This window comes from Erinaceus europaeus, chromosome 23, assembly GCF_950295315.1.
Source record: "Erinaceus europaeus chromosome 23, mEriEur2.1, whole genome shotgun sequence".
Classification (NCBI taxonomy): Eukaryota; Metazoa; Chordata; class Mammalia; order Eulipotyphla; family Erinaceidae; genus Erinaceus; species Erinaceus europaeus.
In genome coordinates, this window is record NC_080184.1 from 11867446 (window position 1) to 11888108 (window position 20663).

At 51.7% G+C, this 20663-nt stretch overlaps 1 protein-coding gene across 3 annotated transcripts; it reads right to left on the minus strand.

The window, feature by feature from the left end:
* Nucleotides 1-3513: 3513 nt before the first annotated feature.
* On the minus strand, nucleotides 3514-18293 carry S1PR2 (sphingosine-1-phosphate receptor 2). Of its 3 annotated transcripts, none has more exons than XR_009547326.1 (3): nucleotides 18147-18293; nucleotides 5297-6589; nucleotides 3514-5086 (listed from the first exon to the last, which is right to left on the minus strand). XR_009547326.1 is itself a non-coding variant. In XM_060181708.1 (2 exons), exon 2 carries the CDS (start codon nucleotides 6541-6543, stop codon nucleotides 5479-5481), a length of 1065 nt encoding a protein of 354 aa, XP_060037691.1. In that variant the 5' UTR covers nucleotides 6544-6589; nucleotides 18147-18293; the 3' UTR covers nucleotides 3514-5478. The 3 variants fall into 3 exon arrangements, 1 of the variants encoding a protein (XP_060037691.1); XR_009547325.1 differs by having other exon boundaries at nucleotides 5146-6589; XM_060181708.1 differs by having other exon boundaries at nucleotides 3514-6589.
* Nucleotides 18294-20663: the final 2370 nt, after the last annotated feature.

Sequence of the window (20663 nt, forward strand, 5' to 3'; positions counted from 1 at the left end):
TGAGCCCCAGCGATAACCCTGGAGGCAAAAAATATTCTTTTATACCAGACATTAAAAAAGAATAAGGTACACCTATGGACATCTAGTCTTTGACAAAGGGGCTCACACTATTAAATGGGGGGAGCAGAGTCTCTTCACAACAAATGGTGTTGGAAACAATGGGTTGAAACATGCAAAAGAATGAAATTGAACCACTGTATTTCACCAAATACAAAAGTAAATTCCAAGTGGATCAAGGACTTGGATGTTAGACCACAAACTATCAGATACTTAGAGGAAAATATTGGCAGAACTCTTTTCTGCATACATTTCAAAGACATCTTCAATGAAACGAATCCAATTACAAAGAAGACTAAGGCAAGTACAAACCTATGGGACTACATCAAATTAAAAAGCTTCTTCACAGCAAAAGAAACCACTACCCAAACCAAGAGACCCCTCACAGAATGGGAGATCTTTACATGCCATACATCAGATAAGAGTTTAATAACCAACATATATAAAGAGCTTGCCAGACTCAACAACAAGACAACAAATAACCCCATGCAAAAATGGGGGGAGGACATGGACAGAATATTCATCACAGAAGAGATCCAAAAGGCTGAGAAGCACATGAAAAAATGCTCCAAGTCTCTGATTGTCAGAGAAATGCAAATAAAGACAACAATGAGATACCACTTCACTCCTGTGAGAATGTCATACATCAGAAAAGGTAACAGCAGCAAATGCTGGAGAGGGTGTGGGGTCAAAGGAACCCTCCTGCACTGCTGGTGGGAATGTCAATTGGTCCAACCTCAGTGGAGAACAGTCTGGAGAACTTTCAGAAGGCTAGAAATAGACCTACCCTATGATCCTGCAATTCCTCTCCTGGGGATATATCCTAAGGAACCCAACATATTCATCCAAAAAGATCTGTGTACACATATGTTCTTGGCAGCACAATTTGTCATAGCCAAAACCTGGAGGCAACCCAGGTGTCCAACAACAGATGAGTGGCTGAGCAAGTTGTGGTATATATACACAATGGCATACTACTCAGCTGTAAAAAATGGTGACTTCACCGTTTTCAGCCAATCTTGGATGGACCTTGAAAAATTCATGTTAAGTGAAATAAGTCAGAAATAGAAGGATGAATATGGGATGATCTCACTCTCAGGCAGAAGTTGAAAAACAAGATCAGAAAAGAAAACACAAGTAGAACCTGAACTGGAATTGGCGTATTGCCCCAAAGTAAAAAACTCTGGGGAGGGTGGGTGGGGAGAATACAGGTCCAAGAAGGATTCAGAGGACCTAGTGGGGGTTGTATTGTTATATGGGAAACTGGGGAATGTTATGCATGTACAAACTATTGTACTTACTGTTGAATGTAAAACATTAATTCCCCAATTAAAAAAATCAGAAAAAAAAAAGAATAAGGTTCCATGTTCCATTCCCAGCATCACAGGCCTCTCTCTCTTTTGTTTTTTAATTTTATTTATTGATTCACGAGAATGATTCATGAGAAATGATAGGAGAGAGAGAAAGAACCAGACATCACTCTGGTCCATGTGCTGCTGGGGATTGAACTCAGGACCTCATGTTTGAGAGTCTGATGCTTTATCCACTGCGCCACCTCCTGGACCACTCTTTCTCTTTTGTATACTTTATTCATTGATGAATGAGAAAGACAGGAGGACAGAGAAAGAACCAGACCTCACGTGAGTCTGGCCCATGTGCCACCAGGAATTGAAGCTGCGACCTCATGCTTGACAGTCCAATGCTTTAAAAAATATATTTTTATTTATGGGTGGGAGTAGATAGCATAATGTTTATGCAAAAAGAATCTTCGTGCCTGAGGCTCCAAAGTCCCAGGTTCATTCTCCTGCACCACCATAAGCCAGAGCTGAGCAGTGCTCTGGGTATATGTATATGTATATGTATATGTATATGTATATGTATATGTATATGTATATGTATATGTATATGTATATGTATATGTATATTTACTGAGTAAAGACAGAAACTGAGAAGGGAGAGGGAAGGAGAGAGAGAGACAGAGAGACACCTGCAGCCCTACTTCACTCATGAAGCTTTCCCCCTGCCGGTGGCTTGAACCTGGGTCCTCACGCACTATATTGTGTGCTCTTAACTAGGTGCATTGAGTCCAATGCTTAATCCACTGCAACACCTCCCAGACCAACACACACACTCTCTCTCTCTCTCTCTCTCTCTCTTTGCCTCCAGGGTTATTGCTGGGGCTCAGTGCCTGCACCATGAATCCACTGCTTCTGGAGGCCATTTTATCTTTTTTCCCCCTATTGTTGCCCTTGTTGTAGCCTTGTTATGGCTATTATTGTTGTTGACGTTGATGTAGTTCGTTGTTGGACAGGACAGAGAGAAATGGAGAGAGGAGGGGAAGACAGAGAGGGTGAGAGAAAGACAGACACCTGCAGATCTGCTGCACCGCCTGTGAAGTGACTCCCCTGCACATGGGGAGCCGGGGCTCGAACTGAGATCCCTACGCCAGTCCTTGCGCTTTGCGTCACCTGCGCTTAACCCGCTGTGCTACCACCCGACCCTCCACACTCTCTATTTAAATATGTTTATTTATTATTGGATAGAGACAGAGAAATTGAGGGGGGAGCAAGAGATAGGGAGAGGGAGAAAGGGGCCAGGTGGTGGTGCACCTGGTTAAGCACATACACTACAGTGCGTAAGGACCCAGGTTCAAGCTCCTGGCCCCCCCCTGCAGAGGAAAAGCTTCAAGAGTGGTGAAACAGGGCTGCAGGTGTCTGTCTCTCTCCCTCGCCTCTCAATTTCTCTCTGTCCTATCCAATAAAATGGGGAAAAAATGGCTTCCAGAAGCAGTGGATTCTTAATGCTGGCAAAAATAATACATAAACACAGAAGTCTGTCTTAAAAAATGAGAGATGGGGAGCTCACTGGTTAGGACATCTGCCTTGCTATACACAGACTACTGGTTAGGGCCCCGGCACCACATGGAATGTGCCCTGGAACTGGAGGAAGCTCTGAGCTCTCTGAGTGAAAAAGTAGCCCCAAGCTTGTGCAAACACAAAAAGATAAGAAGAATCAACTCAACCATTCCTTGAGAGGCAAGACTGAGTCCGAGAAGTGTTTCTGGTTCCAAGTCCCCCTCAACTGTCCCCCTGTTGTCTGTAGGAATTTGGGATGAAGGGGGACTCTGATTTGGGGGGAAGTGGGGTTCTCTTTGATCAAACCCAAGTCCTCTGTGCCAAGCCTGACTCTCTCTCAATCTCTCTCCCCTCCCCGCCCTCCCCCGAAGAGAAAGCAGGGAGGTCCCAGGATCTAATTAATTTCAGGGAGGCTACAGACAGTTGTCCTTGGGGAAAAGTTCAGACTCAGAAGCCAGGGAGCCACTTTTATCTCTGTCTATGATCGTGACTCAGGCAGGGCCAGACACGGGCAGGCTGGTGCACAGTGAGTGTTTAATGCACCCCCTCCCCCTCCCACCCCCCCGCCCCACCCCCCGCCAAAAAAAAGAGCCACCACCGCTCCAGAGAAACTGAACCATTTTATTGCCCTTGGTCTGGGTCCCAGATATTGTTGGGGAGGAGAGGGGAGGCCACGTGGGGACCTGTGTGCTGAGGAGGGGGGCAGAGACAAGCCCCCACCCTGGCTGTCCCCCGAATTTTTGCAGTCACAAAAGAAAAAGTTTATAGAATGAGGTTCTATAAACCCCGCCCCATGGTGGGGTACACTAGCAATTCGAAGTTTCTTTGTTGGGGCAGGGGCGGGACCTCCCCTTCTTTGGCAGAATAGCATTTGTGCTGGGAGGGGCCAGACACATGGGCAGTGAGGTCACAGGCATCACACACACACACACACACACGCGCACGCACACGCACGCACGCACGCGCAGATATGGACAAACAGACATAAATATTCGTACCGCATTATTCCCAACAGACGGCCCACAGACACATCCTTTTGGGCCCAGTGGGGAGACAGCACCCCAAGATTATCCTGGAAGCTCCCCACCAGCCCACCCTGTGCCCCAGTTTTCAACACAATTTGAAAAGAGACACGGGGACCTCAAACTGTCCCCCCCTCCTTTGTAGGGCTGGAGGTGGATGCCGTCTATAGGATGGGGGAGTGGGGGTGATTGCATTGCAGGGAGGGGGCACAGCGCCCTTCCAGAGTGCTTGCTATCAAGAGCCACTCTGTCCCCTTCCACCCCAGAGGTCCAAGCACCCCACCCCCTGCACGGGTCCACTAAACTTTTTTTTTTTTTCTCCAGCCCTTGCTGATCCGATTCTTTTATACCCGACATTAGTGCAATGAGGTCTGAGAATGGGGTTCAGTCTGTCCCCCCCCACCCCAACCCAACACCACCATCCTGTGGTTTCCTGGCATCTGCTGGGAAACAGGAAGACGCCAACGTAGCAACTGGTGACATTTAGGGAAGTTGGGTCCTGGCACACTGTCCGTTAGGCTTGCCAGGGAGGACAAAGGAAGAGTCAGGGGGCACCCCCACCCCAGTCCCTGATTCCAAGAAACAGGCAGAAAGTTGGAAGAGGGAAGCGGTTCGTCTTCTAGAGGATTGTCTGGTGCAGGGCGGAGAACCAGGAAGGCTGGGTATGTCGCAATCCATCACGCTGGATGGGTGGGTGGGAGGTTTAAGTTGCTTCAGTCAAGGAGCTGCTTCTCCTTGGAGAAGCACCTGTCTGCTCCCTCTCCCCGTAAATTCTAGAGACCCCAGGATCCAGCTCGGCAGGGGTTACCCAGATCATGCCAGGAACCTGCTCTGCCCCCTGTTTTACTCAAGTCTCCCTGTTCATTTCAATCAGGGTTGAGCGTCGGGTTCACTCAAGTCTGGCTGTCAAGTTGACTCAAGTCTGGCTGTCAAGTTCACTCAGGCCTGGAAGTCAATTTCACTCAGGCCTGACTGTCAATTTCACTTATTTGTCTGCCATTTCACTCAGGCCTGGCTGTCAATTTCACTCAGGTCCGTCAATTTCACTCATTTGCCTGTCAATTTCACTCATTTGTCCGTCAATTTCACTCATTTGTCTATCAATTTCACTCATTTGTCTGTCAATTTCACTCATCTGTCAATTTCACTCATCTGTCTATCAATTTCACTCATTTGTCCGTCAATTTCACTCATTTGTCTATCAATTTCACTCATTTGTCTGTCAATTTCACTCATCTGTCTATCAATTTCACTCATTTGTGCGTCAATTTCACTCATTTGTCTGTCAATTTCACCCATTTGTGTGTCAATTTCACTCATCTGTCTGTCAATTTCACTCATTTGTCTGTCAATTTCACTTACGTCTGTCAATTTCACTCATTTGTCTGTCAATTTCACTCAGGTCTAACTGTCAACTTCCCCCATGCCTGCAGAACTCAAGATGGCACCCAAAAGTCCCTCTTCTCCATCCTAGGTCCCCCGCAGTCTCTGTCTCCTCTCTGGAGTCCCCCCCACACACACACACCTCCTCTGCCCTTTGCCCATCACACCACGGTATTGCCCTCCAGGTAGGTGGGTGACGTGGGCATGTGCGTCCCCCGCTCCAGTGAGCTGGAACTGCGGAGGGGCAGCAGGCGATGGCCGGGGGTCCCATCCTCTCTCCGCCGCCTCCCCTGTCCCACCGCCCGGGGCCAGCAGAGCAGGGGCCTCAGGACCTCCCGTCTCAGTTCCCGGCTCCGCCAGGTGTAGATAACGGGGTTCAGCAGCGAGTTGAGAGTAGCAAAGGCAAAGAAGTAGTGAGCTTTGTAGAGGATGGGGCAGGAGCGGACGGGACAGGCGTAGTCCAACAAGAGGATGCTGAAGGCAGGCAGCCAGCAGACAATGAAGACCCCCAGTACGATGGTGACCGTCTTGAGCAAGGCCAGAGTCTGGGGGCCGGCCACGTCAGCGTGGCTGGAACGGACGACGCAGTAGATGCGGACGTACAAGGCCACAATGGCCAACAGGATGACGGAGAAGATAGTGACCACGCAGAGGACGTAAGGCTTGGCGTAAAGGGGCAGCACCGTGGAGCAGGCCTCCAAGCGACCGAGGCAGTTCCAGCCCAGGATGGGCAACCCTCCGAGGGCCAGAGAGATAAGCCAGGATGCCCCGATCAGGAGAAGCATGCGACAGCTCTTGTCACTCCCATACAGCTTGACCTTGGCAATGGCCACGTGACGTTCAATGGCAATGGCCAGGAGGCTGAAGACAGAGGCAGACAGGGTGATGAAGGCCGAGCCCTCCCGGGCAAACCACTGCACAGGCGTCAGGCCTAGGGTCACAGGCCCTGACAGGAGGGTGTTGGCCACAAAAGCCACACCAGCCAGGAGATCCGAGGCGGCCAGGTTGCCCAGGAAGAGGTACATGGCTGAGTGGAACTTGCTGTTCCGAGCCACGGCCACCAGGACCAGAAAGTTCTCCAGGACGATGGCAACACAGAGGAGGATGATGAGGGCCGAGGCGGCCTGGCGGGAGGGCGAGTCTCGGGTGTCCAGCGTCTCCTTGGTGTAGTTGTAATGCTCCTGGACCTTGCTGGGGCTGAGGTACTCCGAGTACAGGCCGCCCATGCTGGGGCTCAGACGCTAGCCCCCCGGGGCCATGGGGCGGTCGGAGCTGAGGGGGGGGAAGGAAAGACACATGACTGAGGTTCCAGGTTCAATCCCCGGTATCCTCCCCAAATCAGAGCTGAGCAGGACACTGGGAAACCCAACCCACCAAAATAAATAAATAAAGAAAGAAAGAAAGAAAGAAAGAAAAGAAAAAAGAAAGAAAAAACCAGAATGATTCTCCTGCCTGAGGCTCTGAGGCCCCAGGTTCAATCCCCAGCACCACCAGAAGCCAAAGCTGAGCAGGGACTCTAGGAAACCCAACCCCACCCAACAAAAAACACAGTGGTATGATAATGATTCTGCAAAACTCTCCTGCCTGAGGCTCTAAGGCCCCTGGTTCAATCCCCAGCATCACCAGAAGCCAGAGCTGAGCAGGGCTTGAGCACTGGAAGTTCTGATGTTGTCATATTTCTGTCTCTGTGAATGAAACAGCAGCCCACTCAAGAACCCGAGTTTAAGCCCCCCCCCCCAGACCTCCAACTACAGAGGAGGAATTTCCACAAGCAGTGGAACAGGGCTGCAGGTGTCTGTCTGTCTCTGTCCCTCTCCTCTCGATCTCTCCCTCCCCTCTCAATTTCTCTGTCCTCTCAAAATAAAATTCATTAAAAAGAAAGAAAAGCATCCTAGGGTCAGTGAAATGGTCCTGGCACAAAGCCTCCACTTCTGAAAAAATAACAATAAAGATTTGGCTGGGGAGACAGCACAGTGGTTCTGCAAAAAGAAATTTCATGTCTGAGGCTCTGACGTCCGAGGTTCAATCCCTAGCACCGCCAGAAGCCAGAGCTGAGCAAGGCTCTGGGAAAATAAAGTTTTAAGGAGTCAGAGAGTGGTATAGCTGGCTGAACTCACACGCTGCCATGTATAAGGACCTGGGTTCAAGCCCCTGGTGCCCACCTGCATGAGGAAAGGGGAGGAGGAGCTTCCCAGGTAGTGAAGCAGTGTTGTCGGTGTCTACCTCTCTCCCCCCTCCTCTCAATTTCCGGCTGACTCTACCCAATAAATAAATAAAGATAATAAAAATGTTTAACAAAATAAAATTAAAGTAACCAGAAACAGTAAACCAATCTTTAAAAAGAAAGAAAGAAAAAGAATAAAATGGGGGGGGGGGGCAGTGGCACACCTGGTTAGGTGCGCCTGGTTAAGTGCACATATTACAATTACATATTACATATTACAAAGTGCAAGGGCCTGGGTTCAAGCCCCCGGTCCCCACCTGCAGGGGGAAAGCTTTGCGAGTGGTGAAGCAAGGCTGCAGGTGTCTGTCTCTGTCCCCCTTCCCTTTCGATTTCTGGCAGTCTCTACCCAACAAATAATAACTTTAAAAAGAATTTTAAAAAGACATTTAAGAAAAAAAAAAAAAGGACAATAAACTAATCTTTAAAAAGAAAGACGTGGTTTGAGAGATGACACAAAGGAGAAAGCATTGGACTCTCAAGCATGAGGCCCCAATTTCAACCCCCAGCAGCACATGTACCAGAGTGATATCTGATTCTTTCTCTCTCTCTCTGTCTGTCTTATCCATGAATAAATAAATAAATATTTTAAAAAAGAAGAAAGAAAGAAAGCAAAGAAAGGGAAGTTCCCTCAAAGGGCTTAGCCATGAGAGCCAGGGAGCCCTGAGCTGGGCTCCCCTGACCCTACTTGTCCCCCAGGGTCACCCAGTGATAAGGGTGATATTCCAGTCCTCTTATTACCGCCCACAACCAGGGTGATTAAGCGGGGACCATGCCTTGGGGCCACGGCTGCTCCCCAGATAAGCTTGGTAGAGACACCTGGGCAGGAATCCTGGAGGTGGCGCCTGTAAGGAGTCAAACCCCCCACCCCCACCCCCACCCCCCGCCGCCGCAGGCAGAGCAGGAAGGCCACCCTATTTGTGTGAGGTCTCCAAAGCTCGCTTAGCACAGAGCAAGCTTCTCACCACCTCTTTGGGGAGCCCACCCCCTCCCCCATCAGGACAGATTCCACACAGCTTGTTCTCATCACTCTCTCTCGCCTGAGCTGAGTCCCGCCCTGGGACCTCGGGGGTCCCCGCGGGGGCGGTCAGGGAAAAGCAGCTGGCACCCCCTCTGCCCCCCACCCCAGCCAGGATCAAATCCAGATGTGAAACTCCTGGAACAGGGCGGAACCCTCACTCCCCACCACAGTCACATCCGGTGTGGGGGAATGAATGGGAGGGGGAGTGAAGATGGGGGGGGGCAGACTGGGAAGTCTGGGCCTGGAAGGATGGTGGGCAGCTGCAAGGAATCATGTGAGCCCCCCCAGGGAGGAATGGGGTGGGGGGGGAGGTGATGGATGCCTTTGCAAGCCTGAATCACACACACACTTTTTTTTTTTTTCTTTTTTCTCTCGCAAGGAAAACTGAGCCATGTGGGGGCGGGTTGCAAGGAGAAGCCAACTGGACTGTCTCCTCTTCCCGAGAGGAGGGGGTGGGGTCTCAGGGGAGCTGGGGCAGCGTCTGTCTTTCAAGGGTGTGTGTGTGTCTGGCCTGTTAGTTTAAAAAAAAAAGGGGGGGGGGAAAGGGAGTTAGGAAGATTCATTCCCTCCCTGTCCCTGGAAAGGCGCCTGGCCAAGACCACGTGCGCGCCAGGAGCTGGTTAGGCCGGTTCTTAGGGAGATGGGGGGTTACGGGGTGGGGAGGGGGCTTCCGGGGTCGTCCTGCCATCTCAGTCCCTGGTGGGGGGTGGGCTGCCCTGAGTCACCCCCTCCCCACCCCAGACAGTGGCAGCTGCTTCTCCCGGGTGGAGAGCCATCCGTCCCAGTTTGGGAACAGAGAAGAGCTTATGAGCGCACCCCGGGGGCTGCCACCCCGCCCAGGTGGCCACACAGAGGTCCCCTTGTTCCCCGGCCGCCCTACTTCCAGCGCCCTGATGCCCTCTGCCCGGCCAGACCCCGCCGTCGGGGGGACACCGGCAGATGGCGCCCTGATTGGCTCTTGCAACAAGCGCCGGACAAGGAACCGCGCGCCGATTGGGCCGAACTGACCGGCCTCGGCATCTGATTGGTGTGAGCCGGCCGGCCTCGGCGTCTGATTGGCCCGATTGAGGAAGAGCGCGCTTCCTGCACCCGAAGCAGGCCAGGGAGGGAGGAGGGCTGGAACGCGGCCGCCTGACCGCCAGGTCACCCCGCCAGACGCCCCCCCATCACCACCCCAGGGCGCCCTGCCGGGAGTGTGGGGAGAAGGAGCTCCTCGAGGGGGGACTTTAGGGACCCGTCGGGGAGCCCGGGAAACGGGCACTGGCCGGTGGGCGGGCGACAAGCCCGGGGCGTGTTCTCCGTGTACCCCCCCTTTCTTCTGTTCCCCAGTGAGCGCCCCTCCACCCCGCCCCCCACTCCAGCCTGGACGCCAAGAGGAAGATTTACAGCCACTTCCTGGAGAGATGGATGACAAACGGGTCCTTGTCACACCCCAGGGAATGAGCCCAAGGCTGTCATTCTTTTTTTTTTTTTTTTTTTTTGGGGGGGAAGGGAGAACTAGGGGAGGGGGGGTCAGGCCAGGAAGCTGTCAGGAGTCCCATCAAAGCACACTTTCCTGGTGCGACAAGAGGAAAGGAGGAACAGGGACCCAAGGGGAGAGCTTGATGGCTCAAATCGCTGGATTTGCAGGCCTGAGGCCCCAAGGTCCCAAGTTCGATCCTCGGCTCCAACAGAAGCCAGGGCTGAGCAGGGCTCTGGGATCTCTTTCCTTCTCTTTCCCTATACAAATAGATATTTAAAGTTTAAACGAAAATTATAAAAATAATAATAAAGGGGAGTCAGGCAGTAGCGCAGCGGGTTAAGCACAGGTGGCACAAAGCGCAAGGACCGGCGTAAGGATCCCGGTTCGAGCCCCCCGGCTCCCCACCTGCAGGGGAGTCGCTTCCCAGGCGTTGAAGCAGGTCTGCAGGTGTCTGTCTTTCTCTCCCCCTCTCTGTCTTCCCCTCCTCTCTCCATGTCTCTCTGTCCTATCCAACAATGACGACATCAATATCAACAATAATAAAACAAGGACAACAAATAGGGGGAAAAATTATATATATAATAAAGGCCGGGTGATGGTGCACCGGGTTGAGCGCACAAGGACCAGGTTCGGGTTCGAGTGTCTAGTCCCCACCCCCACCAGGGGGAAAACTCTGTGAGTGGTGAAGCAGGGCTGCAGGTGTCTCTCTGTCTCTCTCCCTTCCCTTCCAATTTCTGGCTGGCTCTACCCAATAAATAAACATAATTTTAAAAATCTCTTAGGGGAGTCGGGCGGTAGCCCAGCGGGTTAAGCGCATGTGGCACGAAGAGCAAGGACCGGCATAAGGACCCCGATTCGAGCCCCGGGCTCCCCACCTGCTGGGGAGTCACTTCCCAGGCGGTGAAGCAGGTCTGCAGGTGTCTGTCTTTCTCTCTCCCTCTCTGTCTTCCCTTCCTCTCTCCATTTCTCTCTGTCCTATCTAACAACAATGACATCAATAACAACAATAATAACTACAACCACAATGAAAAACAAGGGCAACAAAAGGGAAAATAAATAAATAAATATAAAAATAATCTAAAATTTTTTTTTAGTCTTTTTTTAAAAGGGAGACAAAATAGCTCACTTCAGTAGTGCTCTGCTTTGCCAGGTGGGACACCCAGGTTTGAGCTCAGCCCCATCCCCCACGGCATCAAAGGAAGAAGTTTTGGTGCTGTGGTCTTTTTCTGTCTCTGTCTCAACTTGAAAGTGTCATCCCCGAGTGACGAAACCTCAGTGATAACCTAAATAAAAGAGGGAGAAGCAGAGCACAGTGCAGACCCACAAGACGCCGGGGATCAAACTCGGGACCTCTCATGCTTGAGAGTCTAATGCTTCAGTCATTCTGGTCCCTCCCTCCCGGGTCTCTTAGTCAAATAAACTTCAGAGAAAGAGAAAGGGGAAACTGAGGCCTACAGTCCTGCCCATCTCATCTTCCCCAAGCAAGATTTTGCTGAATCAGAAGTTCTAGGCAGGTTTATGCTTCCCTGAAAGAGGAAGCTGGGGGGCAGTGGGCTTGGCAGAAAAAAAAAAAGCCACCCCAGACAGAGCTTAGGCCTTGGGGCGCCAGGCACCCTCACCCCCAACTAGTCTCTTGCTCTCTTTCCTTTTTTTTTTTTTTTGAGAAAGTGAAAGAGACAGTTTAGAAACTTCCTCCCATAGGGTAGGTGCCAGGCTCGAACATGAGTCACACACACATGGCCAAGCAGCACACAGTCCAAGTGAATTCTGTTTGGGGGGCCAATTCTGTTCACTCCCTTCTCTCCTCAGCCCCCAAAGTCGGTCCTGAGAACCCCAGAAAGAACTTCCAGAGGATTCAGAAAAGAGGTAAGGACATCAGGGAGGAGCTAAGAAGCGGAGGCGATTGGGGCCAGGCAGTAGCGCAGTGGGTTAAGCTTCTAGGACCCGTGCAGTGCAAGGATCCCCATGGAGCCCCCGGCCCCCCAGCGCCCACCCCCCACCCGGCAGCCAGGTGACTTCACAAGTGTTGAAGCAGGTCTGCAGGTGTCTGTCTTTCTCTCCCTGTTTCTGTCTTCCCATCCTCTCTCGATTTCTCTCAGTCCTATCCGACAACAATGACAGCAGTAACAGCAATCACAATAACAACAACGATAAGCAATAACGGCAAGAAAGGGGGGAAAAGTAGCCTCCTGCAGCAGGAGATTCATAGCAGGCACCAAGCCCCAGCAATAACCCCGGAGGCAAAAAGAAAGAGAAAAAAAAAGAAAGAAAAAAGGGGGGGAGGAAGACTGGAGAAAGTCTTAGAAGTTTCCAGAAGCCTCTGACCCACCCACCCTCCAGCCCCCTCAAATTCTGGGCTACTGTTTTGGGGGGCAGCCCCCACCCCCACTGGATTTTCCCTTTCGCTCTAAGCCGCCCTCCACCCCACCCCTCACCTCCGCTGCGATACTCTGTACCACAGCCAGAGTGAGTTTGATTTATTTTGATAAGTTCTTGTTGTTTTTATTTTTATATTTTATTTATTTATTTATTTATTGCCTCCAGAGTTATCGCTGGGGCTTGGTGCCTGCACTACGAATCCACTGCTCCTGGAGGCCATTTCCCCCCCTTTTTGTTGCCCTTGTTTACCGTTGTTGTGATTGTGGTTGTCATTGATGTCATTGTTGGATAGGACAGAGAGAAATGGAGAGAGGAGGGGAAGACAGAGAGGGGGAGAGAAAGATAGACACCCGCAGGCCTACTTCACTGCCTGTGAAGCGACTCCCCTGTAGGTGGGGAGAGAAAGACAGACACCTGCAGACCTGCTTCACCGCCTATGAAGCGACCCCCCTGCAGGTGGGGAGCCGGGAACTCGAACTGGGATCGAACCCGCCCCCGCCCCCTTCTTTCTTTCGAGCCCCGGGCTCCCCACCTGCTGGGGAGTCACTTCCCAGGCGGTGAAGCAGGTCTGCAGGTGTCTGTCTTTCTCTCCCCCTCTCTGTCTTCCCCTCCTCTCTCCATTTCTTTCTTTCTTTCTTTCTTTCTTTCTTTCTTTCTTTCTTTCTTTCTTTTAAAGATTTTATTTATTTATTCATGAGCAATGATAGGAGAGAAAGAAGCAGATATCACTCTGGTACATGTGCTGCCAGGGATTGAACTTGGGACCTCATGCTTGAGAGTCCAAAGCCTTATCCAGTGTGCCACCTCCCGGACCACTCTTTCTTTCTTTTTAAATTTATTTATTATTAGCAAGAGACAGAGAGAAATTTAGAGTGGAAGGGGGTTAGGGAAAGAGACAGAGACATCTCCATCCCTGCTTCACCATTCATGAAGCCTCCCCCTTGCTGGTGGGGACCAGGGACTTGAACCTGGGACCTTGCGCAATGTAATGTGTGCACTCAGCCTGGTGCACCACCGCCTGGCCCCTCAGAGGGGGTCACCCCACGCCAGTCACCACCACCCCCCATCCCCTGGAAGGAAGCTTGCAACTCCTCTCTCCTGTACCCCCTTCCCACCATCCTTGAACTAACTGTCTCTTCATCTTCCAGGTGAAAGATCATTGTTATGGTAGGGACAGGGGAATAGTTCACCAGCTAGAGGGCCTTGTTCAGCGCACAGAATACAGTGCCCAAGGACCTGGGTTCAAGCCCCTGGTCCCCACCTGCAGGGCGGAAAGCTTCACCAGTGGTGAAGCAGGGCTGCAGGTGTCTCTCTGTCTCTCTACTCCCCCTTCCCTCTTAATATCTGGCCGTCTCTATCCAATAAATAAAGACAATAAAAAAAAAAATAGAGGGGGAGTTGCCGGGTGGTAGCACAGCAGGTTAAGCACAGGCGGTGCAAAGTGCAAGGACGGGCGTAAGGATCCTGGTTCGAGCCCCTGGCTGGCTCCCCACCTGCAGAGGAGTCACTTCACAGGCAGTGAAGCAGGTCTGCAGGTGTCTGTCTTTCCCTCCCCCTCTCTGTCTTCCCCTCCTCTCTCCATTTCTCTCTCTGTCTTATCCAACAACGACAACATCAATAACAACAGTATATATATATATATAAACAAGGGCAACAAAAAAAGGGAATAAATAAATATTTTTAAAATATATGTATTTATTTATTAATGGGGGGAGTAGCGCCTCCCTCTGGTACTTGCGGGGAGAGAAAAATAAACACTTAATAGACCTGCTTCACCGCTCCTGAAGTGACTCCCATGCAGGTAGGGAGCCAGGGGCTGAACCCAGATCTTTACATTCATACTTGTGCTTTGCGCCATGTGCGCTTAACCCGCTGCGCTACCACCCAAATGTCAATAAATATATCTTTAAAAGATAACAATAGGGAGTCGGGCTGTAGCGCAGTGGGTTAAGCGCAGGTGGCGCAAAGCACAAGGACCGGCATAAGGATCCCGGTTCAAACCCCGGCTCCCCACCTGCAGGGGAGTCGCTTCCCAGGCTGTGAAGCAGGTCTGCAGGTGTCTATCTTTCTCTCCCCCTCTCTGTCTTCCTCTCCTCTCTCCATTTCTCTCTGTCCTAGCCAACAACGACAACAACAATAATAACTACAACAATAAAACAACAAAGGGCAACAAAAGGGAATAAATAAATAAAATTAAAAAAAAAAAAGATAACAATAGGGCACCAGGTCGTGGCAGACTTGGTTGTGAGAGTACATGCTACCATGTGCAAGGACTTGAATTCCAGTCTCTACTTCCGAGGGAGAGGGGGGAGCTTTATATGCAGTGAAGCAGTGAAGCAGGGCTGCAGGGCTCCTCTCTCTCCCTCTCCCCATTCCCTCTCAAGAATTTCTCTCTGTCCTGTCAAGCATAAGACAAATAAAATAGTGGTCTGAAAGGTAGCGCAGTGGATAAAGCCTTTGACTCTCGAGCATGAGGTCCTGAGTTCAATCCCCAGCAGCACGTGTACCAGAGTGATATTTGGTTCTTTCTCTCTCCTCCTATATTCTCCATGAATAAATAAATAAAATACATATTTAAAGAAAAAGAAAAGAAAGCAAGCAAGGTTTTCTTCAGTTTAAATCATAATAATTAATAATAATCGGGGCTGGTGAAATAGCTCACTTAGGCATGTGTGTGACCCAGGTTCGAACCCAGCCCCCACCACGTTGAGGGAAGATTCAGTGCTGTGGATTAGTGTTTTGCTGCAAACTGAGAAATTTTACACATGTATCAACAACTGTATTTACTGTCAACTATTACCTCCCCCATAAAAGTAGTAAAAAATATATATATTAGGGGGTGGGGCTAGTTAGCATAATAGTTATGCAAAGAGACTCTCATTCCTGAGGCTCCAAAGTCCCAGGTTCAATCCCCCACACCACCATAAGCCAGAGCTGAGCAGTGCTCAGGTAAAATATATATATATATTAGGGCATGAGAGACAGAATAATGGTTCTTCCAAAAGCCTTTCATGCCTGAGGCTCCAAAGTTCCAGGTTCAATCCCCAGCACCACCAGAAGCCAGAACAGCATAGTGCTCTGGTTAAAATAATAACAACAACAATAATAATAATAATACCATATGAAGAGATTGCATAGGACACAGACTCCTCCTACACCCAGGGCCCCAGAGGTCCCAGGATCAGTTCTCCATACAGCCAGATCGGCACTGATCTCATTCACCCATGAAGATAAACAAACACATCTTTAAAAAAAAAATTTTAAAGATCCCACTTTAAGCCCTCGGTTCCTCACCCGTGGGGGGGGGTGTCACTTCAAAAGCGGTGAAGCAGATCTGCAGATGTCTATCTTTCTCTCCCCCTCTCTACCTCCCCATCCTCTCTCAGTTTCTCTCTGTCCTATCCAATAAAACGGAACAAATTAATGGCCACCAGGAACAGAGGCTTCCTGGTGCTGGCACAAACCACAGCAATAACCCTGGAGGCAAGAAAATAAATAAATGGATAGATAGATAAAAGGGGGCTAGGGTTGATAGCATAATGGTTATGCAAAGACTGTTATGCCTGAGGCTCCAAAAGTCCCTGGTTCAATTCCCTGCACCACCATCAACCAGAGCTGAGCTGAGCTGAGCACTGGTTAAAAAAATTTTTTAAATGGGGGTCGGGCGGTGGCGCAGTGGGTTAAGCGCACGTGGCACAAAGCGCAAGGACCAGCTTAAGGATCCGGGTTGGAGCCCCCGGCTCCCCACCTGCCCAGGGGAGTCTCTTCACAGGCGGTGAAGCAGGTCTGCAGGTGTCTATCTTTCTCTCCCCCTCTCTGTCTTCCCCTCCTCTCTCCATTTCTCTGTCCTATCCAACAACGAACAACATCAATAATGGTAATAATAATAACCACAACGAGGCTACAACAACAAGGGCAACAAAAGGGGGGGAAATGGCCTCCAGGAGCGGTGGATTCATGGTGCAGGCACCAAGCCCAGCAATAACCCTGGAGGAAAAAAAAATTTTTTTTAATTTAAAATAATAAATAAATAACAAAAAGAAGAAACAGGGGCGGTGAGATAACCCACCTGGAGAAGTACACCTGCCAGTCCAGCGTGCACAACCCAGGTCCCAACAGGGGGGCCCCCCACTGCACTGAGGGAAGTCACTCAGCCTTTGCCAATTATGGAAATCCTGGTGGCTACTTCTTGCGTTAGGCCTGGCTTCCACATTCCCACGGAAAAGTGAAGGTCAGATGGAGGCTCTGAGAAATCCCTCGGTGGGGACCAGGGAACACCAGCAAATGGATGAACAAATGAATGAATGAATGAATGAATGGGTGAATGAATGAATGATCTTCGAAGAACACAGAGGCTCCGAGCTTCAGCCAGCCAGGCCCCGGCTGATATAGCAATGGAGACTCCTCCAGTCTGCTAGAACCCCACCACCACCACCACCACGCCCAAGACCCTCATGCACCCCCCAACCCCCCCCCCTCCCGCAAACCCTAAGCGAAGCCCAGCATGTGTCCATGGTAACCGGTCGGGCCCAGCCCCGCCCCCGCCCCGGCAGGCAGCCTCCTTATCAGGCCGTGGAATGTGCGCTGGAATCCACCCTGGGGCGCGCCCCCTCTTCCCCGCCACAGCCACGCGCGCACGGGGGTCCCCCCAAGTTCTACCAGGATGGGGTGCGCCCTCTCCAGCGACTGCTCAAGTATGCCCTCCCTCCCCGTCTGCAGACACCTAGGAGACAGAGTGTGTGTGTGGGAGGGGGGGATGTGCAGGGGAGAGGAGGACCCGTGCCACTTGAGAGTTGGGGTGAGGGGCAGGGCTCCGGGGTGCCGGGCGCCCGGGACAGCTGGCTGGGGTGGGGTGGGGGTGGGGGTGGAAATCCCCAGGTGAGTCAAATGGAGCCAGAGGAGGGGGTGACATCCCGGCACTCTGCAGATTTAGGGTGTCTATGTGGGGTAAAGGGGGGTGCTCTTGGGGTGGGCACCCGAGTGTCTGCAAACACCCACACCCCGCTCCCCGGGGGCCTCAAGAAGAGGGGGCGAGGGGGGGCGTACAGAGGCGCCCGAATCAGACTGTCATGTTCCTTATTCTTGCAGAACAAAGCCCAGTCCCCACATTTTTTTTTTTTTTTGGTTTGGGGTGGGGGTGGGGGGGTTGCACTGATGGAAGGCTTGGGGGAAGGGCCAGCAAAGACGAAGCAGGCGGGGAAACTGAGGCACGGAGCCAGGCGCGCCCAGGGCGGCGAGTCTCCTTGGCTGGGAGGCGCGGCTGCGCTCCCTGCCTTTCTCTCCGGTTCAACCGGAGTCAGCCTGGAAGAAGATGGGGGTGGAGGGGGTGGGCTAGCCTTCACCCCTTCCAAAAAAAAAAAAAAAAAAGAAAAAAAATGTCCCTGGTCCCCGGGTTCGACCCCGCCCCCAGCCAGCCCTGCCTCCCGGGCTTGGACCGAAAACGTTGGGATTCCGCCTTCGGTTTGGAACTCGCCGACTTCCTGCCTCTGCAGGCGGCGGCGAGCGCAGTTTGGGGGTTCAGGGTGCAGCAAGTGGGGGGCTCCGGCCAGGGAGATTAGGGGGACCCCCTCTCGCGTGCAGCCGGAGCCTGTGCGCACCCCCAACGCCCTGGAGCCTCCTCCAGAACCCCCCTCCTCTCTCTCTCTCTCTCTCTCCAGTCCGGATGGCCCCCGCCTCCCTCCAGGGGGAAAGAAATCGGGGCGCGCCCCGGGCGGCCTGCACCCCACTTCTGGCCGTGCGCGCTCACCTGGCTCTGCCGGCCCGCTGTCGGCCTCGGCTGCGGGGATCCGGGCGCCGGCTCCCCGGGACAGCCCGCCGGGCTCGGCTGCCTCCCGGGATAAGGGGGCCGCCGACAGATGGGGGGGAGGGGTCGGGCGGAGAGAGGCGCCGCCTCGGGGGGGTGGGGGCCCCCCGGGCCCCGCCTCCACTCCGCCCCTTTCCGGCAGCGGCGGGAATGAAATCCAGATGTGGCCGGCCGGCGGGGGGCGGGGCCCCTTTGTCCGCCTCCCAAGCCCCGCCCACCCCCCCGCCCCCACCCGTGAGAACCCCTCGGGTGTGACGTCACGCGGAGGTGTCCTCCCCCCACTCAGTCACCTGGATCTGATTCCCACCCCCTCCCCAAGACTCTCAACTCCCACCCAACTCCTGGACACTGGAATCTGAGGAGGGACGCACCTCCCACACCCACCATATATATATATATTTTTTTTAAAACTTTTTTTCTTAATATTTATTTATTTTCTCTTTTGTTGCTCTTGGTGTTTTTCATTGTTATTGTAGTTATTATTGTTGTCGTCGTTGTTGGATAGGACAGAGAGAAATGGAGAGAGGAGGAGAAGACACAGAAAGGGAGAGAAAGACAGACACCTGCAGACCTGCTTCACCGCCTGGGAAGCGACTCCCCTGCAGGTGGGGAGCCAGGGGCTCGAACCAGGATCCTTACACTGGTCCTTGTGCTTTGCGCCACCTGCCCTTAACCCACTGCGCTACCGCCCGACTCCCTAAAAATACCTATTTTTAAAAGTATTTATTTATTTGTATGAGAGAGAGAAAAAGAGAGCAGAGCCCTGCTCAGCTCTGGCTGATGGTGCTGTTGGGGATTGAATCTAGAACCTCAGAGCCTCCAGCAAGAGTGTGTTTTATTTATTTATGTCAACGAAACAAGTAACAGAGAGAGAGGAGCCCTGCTCAGCTCTGGCTGATGGTGCTGCTGGGGATTGAACCACAGGAGACCCTGGAGCCTCAGGCAGGAGTCCTTTGCAGAAGTTAAGGAGACAGCTCAGTGGTTCTGCAAAACAGACTCTTCTGCTTGAGGCTCTGAGGTCCCAGGTTCAATCCCTAGCATCTCCAGTCTTTCTCTCTCTCTCATCTTTCTTTATTACTGTTTCATTGAAATAAATAAGTGAAACACTCTCTTGCCTGAGGCTATTAGGTCCCAGGTTCAATTCCCAGCACAGGACTCTGGTCTCTCTCTCATTAAAATTAAATTAATTCAAATGTATTTGTTTTAATTTTTGTCTTCATTATCTAGTTTATGGGATAGAGACAGCCAGAAGTTCAGAGGGAAGGGAGTGATAGAGAGGGAGAGAGACAGAGAGACACCTGCGGCCCTGCTTCAGCACTGGCAAAGTTTCCTCCCTGCAGGTGGGGACTGGGGGCTTGAACCCGGGTCTTAGTGCATGGTGACATGTGTGTTCAACCAGGTATGCCACTGCCCAACCCCTGTATTTATTTTTTTATCTTTTTAAAATTTTTTATATTTATTTATTAATTTTCTCTTTTGTTGCCCTTGTTTTTTTTAATTGTTGTAGTTATTATTGCTGTTGTTGTTGTCATCCTTGTTGGATAGGACAGAGAGACATGGAGAGAGGAGGGGAAGACAGAGAGGGAGAGAGAAAGACATACACCTGCAGACCTGCTTCACCGCTTGTGAAGGGACTCCCCTGCAGGTGGGGAGCTGGGGCTTGAACTGGGATCCTCACGCCGGTCCTTGCGCTTCGCGCCATGTGTGCTTAACCTGCTGCGCTACCGCCCAACTCCCTATTTTATCTTTATCTATTGCATAGAAACAGCCAGAAATTGAGAGGAAGCAGGGAGATAGAGAAGGGGAGAGAGAGAGAGAGACACCTGCAGCCCTGCTTCACCACCCGTGAAGCTTTCCCCCCTGTAGGTGGGGACCAGAGGCTTGAACCCAGCTCCTTGTGTACTGTAGTGCGTGTGCTGAACCAGGTGCGCCACCACCCCGCTCCTATAAAATACTTGTCCAGTCTTTTGCAGGCCCACGACGCTGTCTCCTCAGGCCAGGACTGGCTTTTGCCCGCATGAATCCCCACTCCTCCCCATCCCACCCCAGCAAACTGGAGTCACCCAGCGCTACCTGCCTTGGTCCACCAGCGAGTCAGGTGAGTCTGTCTCCCAAGTTACACTGATGTCTTGGTCTGAGTCCAATTCTCTCTCTCTCTCTTAATCTAGTAAAAGACGTCCTTTGTTTCAGAGAGAACCAGAGCCTCTCTCTCTCTCTCTCTGGCACTGCGGGGGGGGGGGGGTGTCAAATTCAGGACCTCCTGGTTGCTATGTCTAGGGTTTTAGTCTAGGTCCCCTTCTAGGCTGCCCTAGAGGCCTTTGGCAAAACAAAAACAAACAAAATAACTTGGGAGGGGAGGGCAAGATAGTTCTTTGGACAGTACTGCTTTGCTGTGTGACCTAGATTGGGGCTCAGCACCCCCCCCCACACACACACACACACAATGATGAAAGCTTCCGG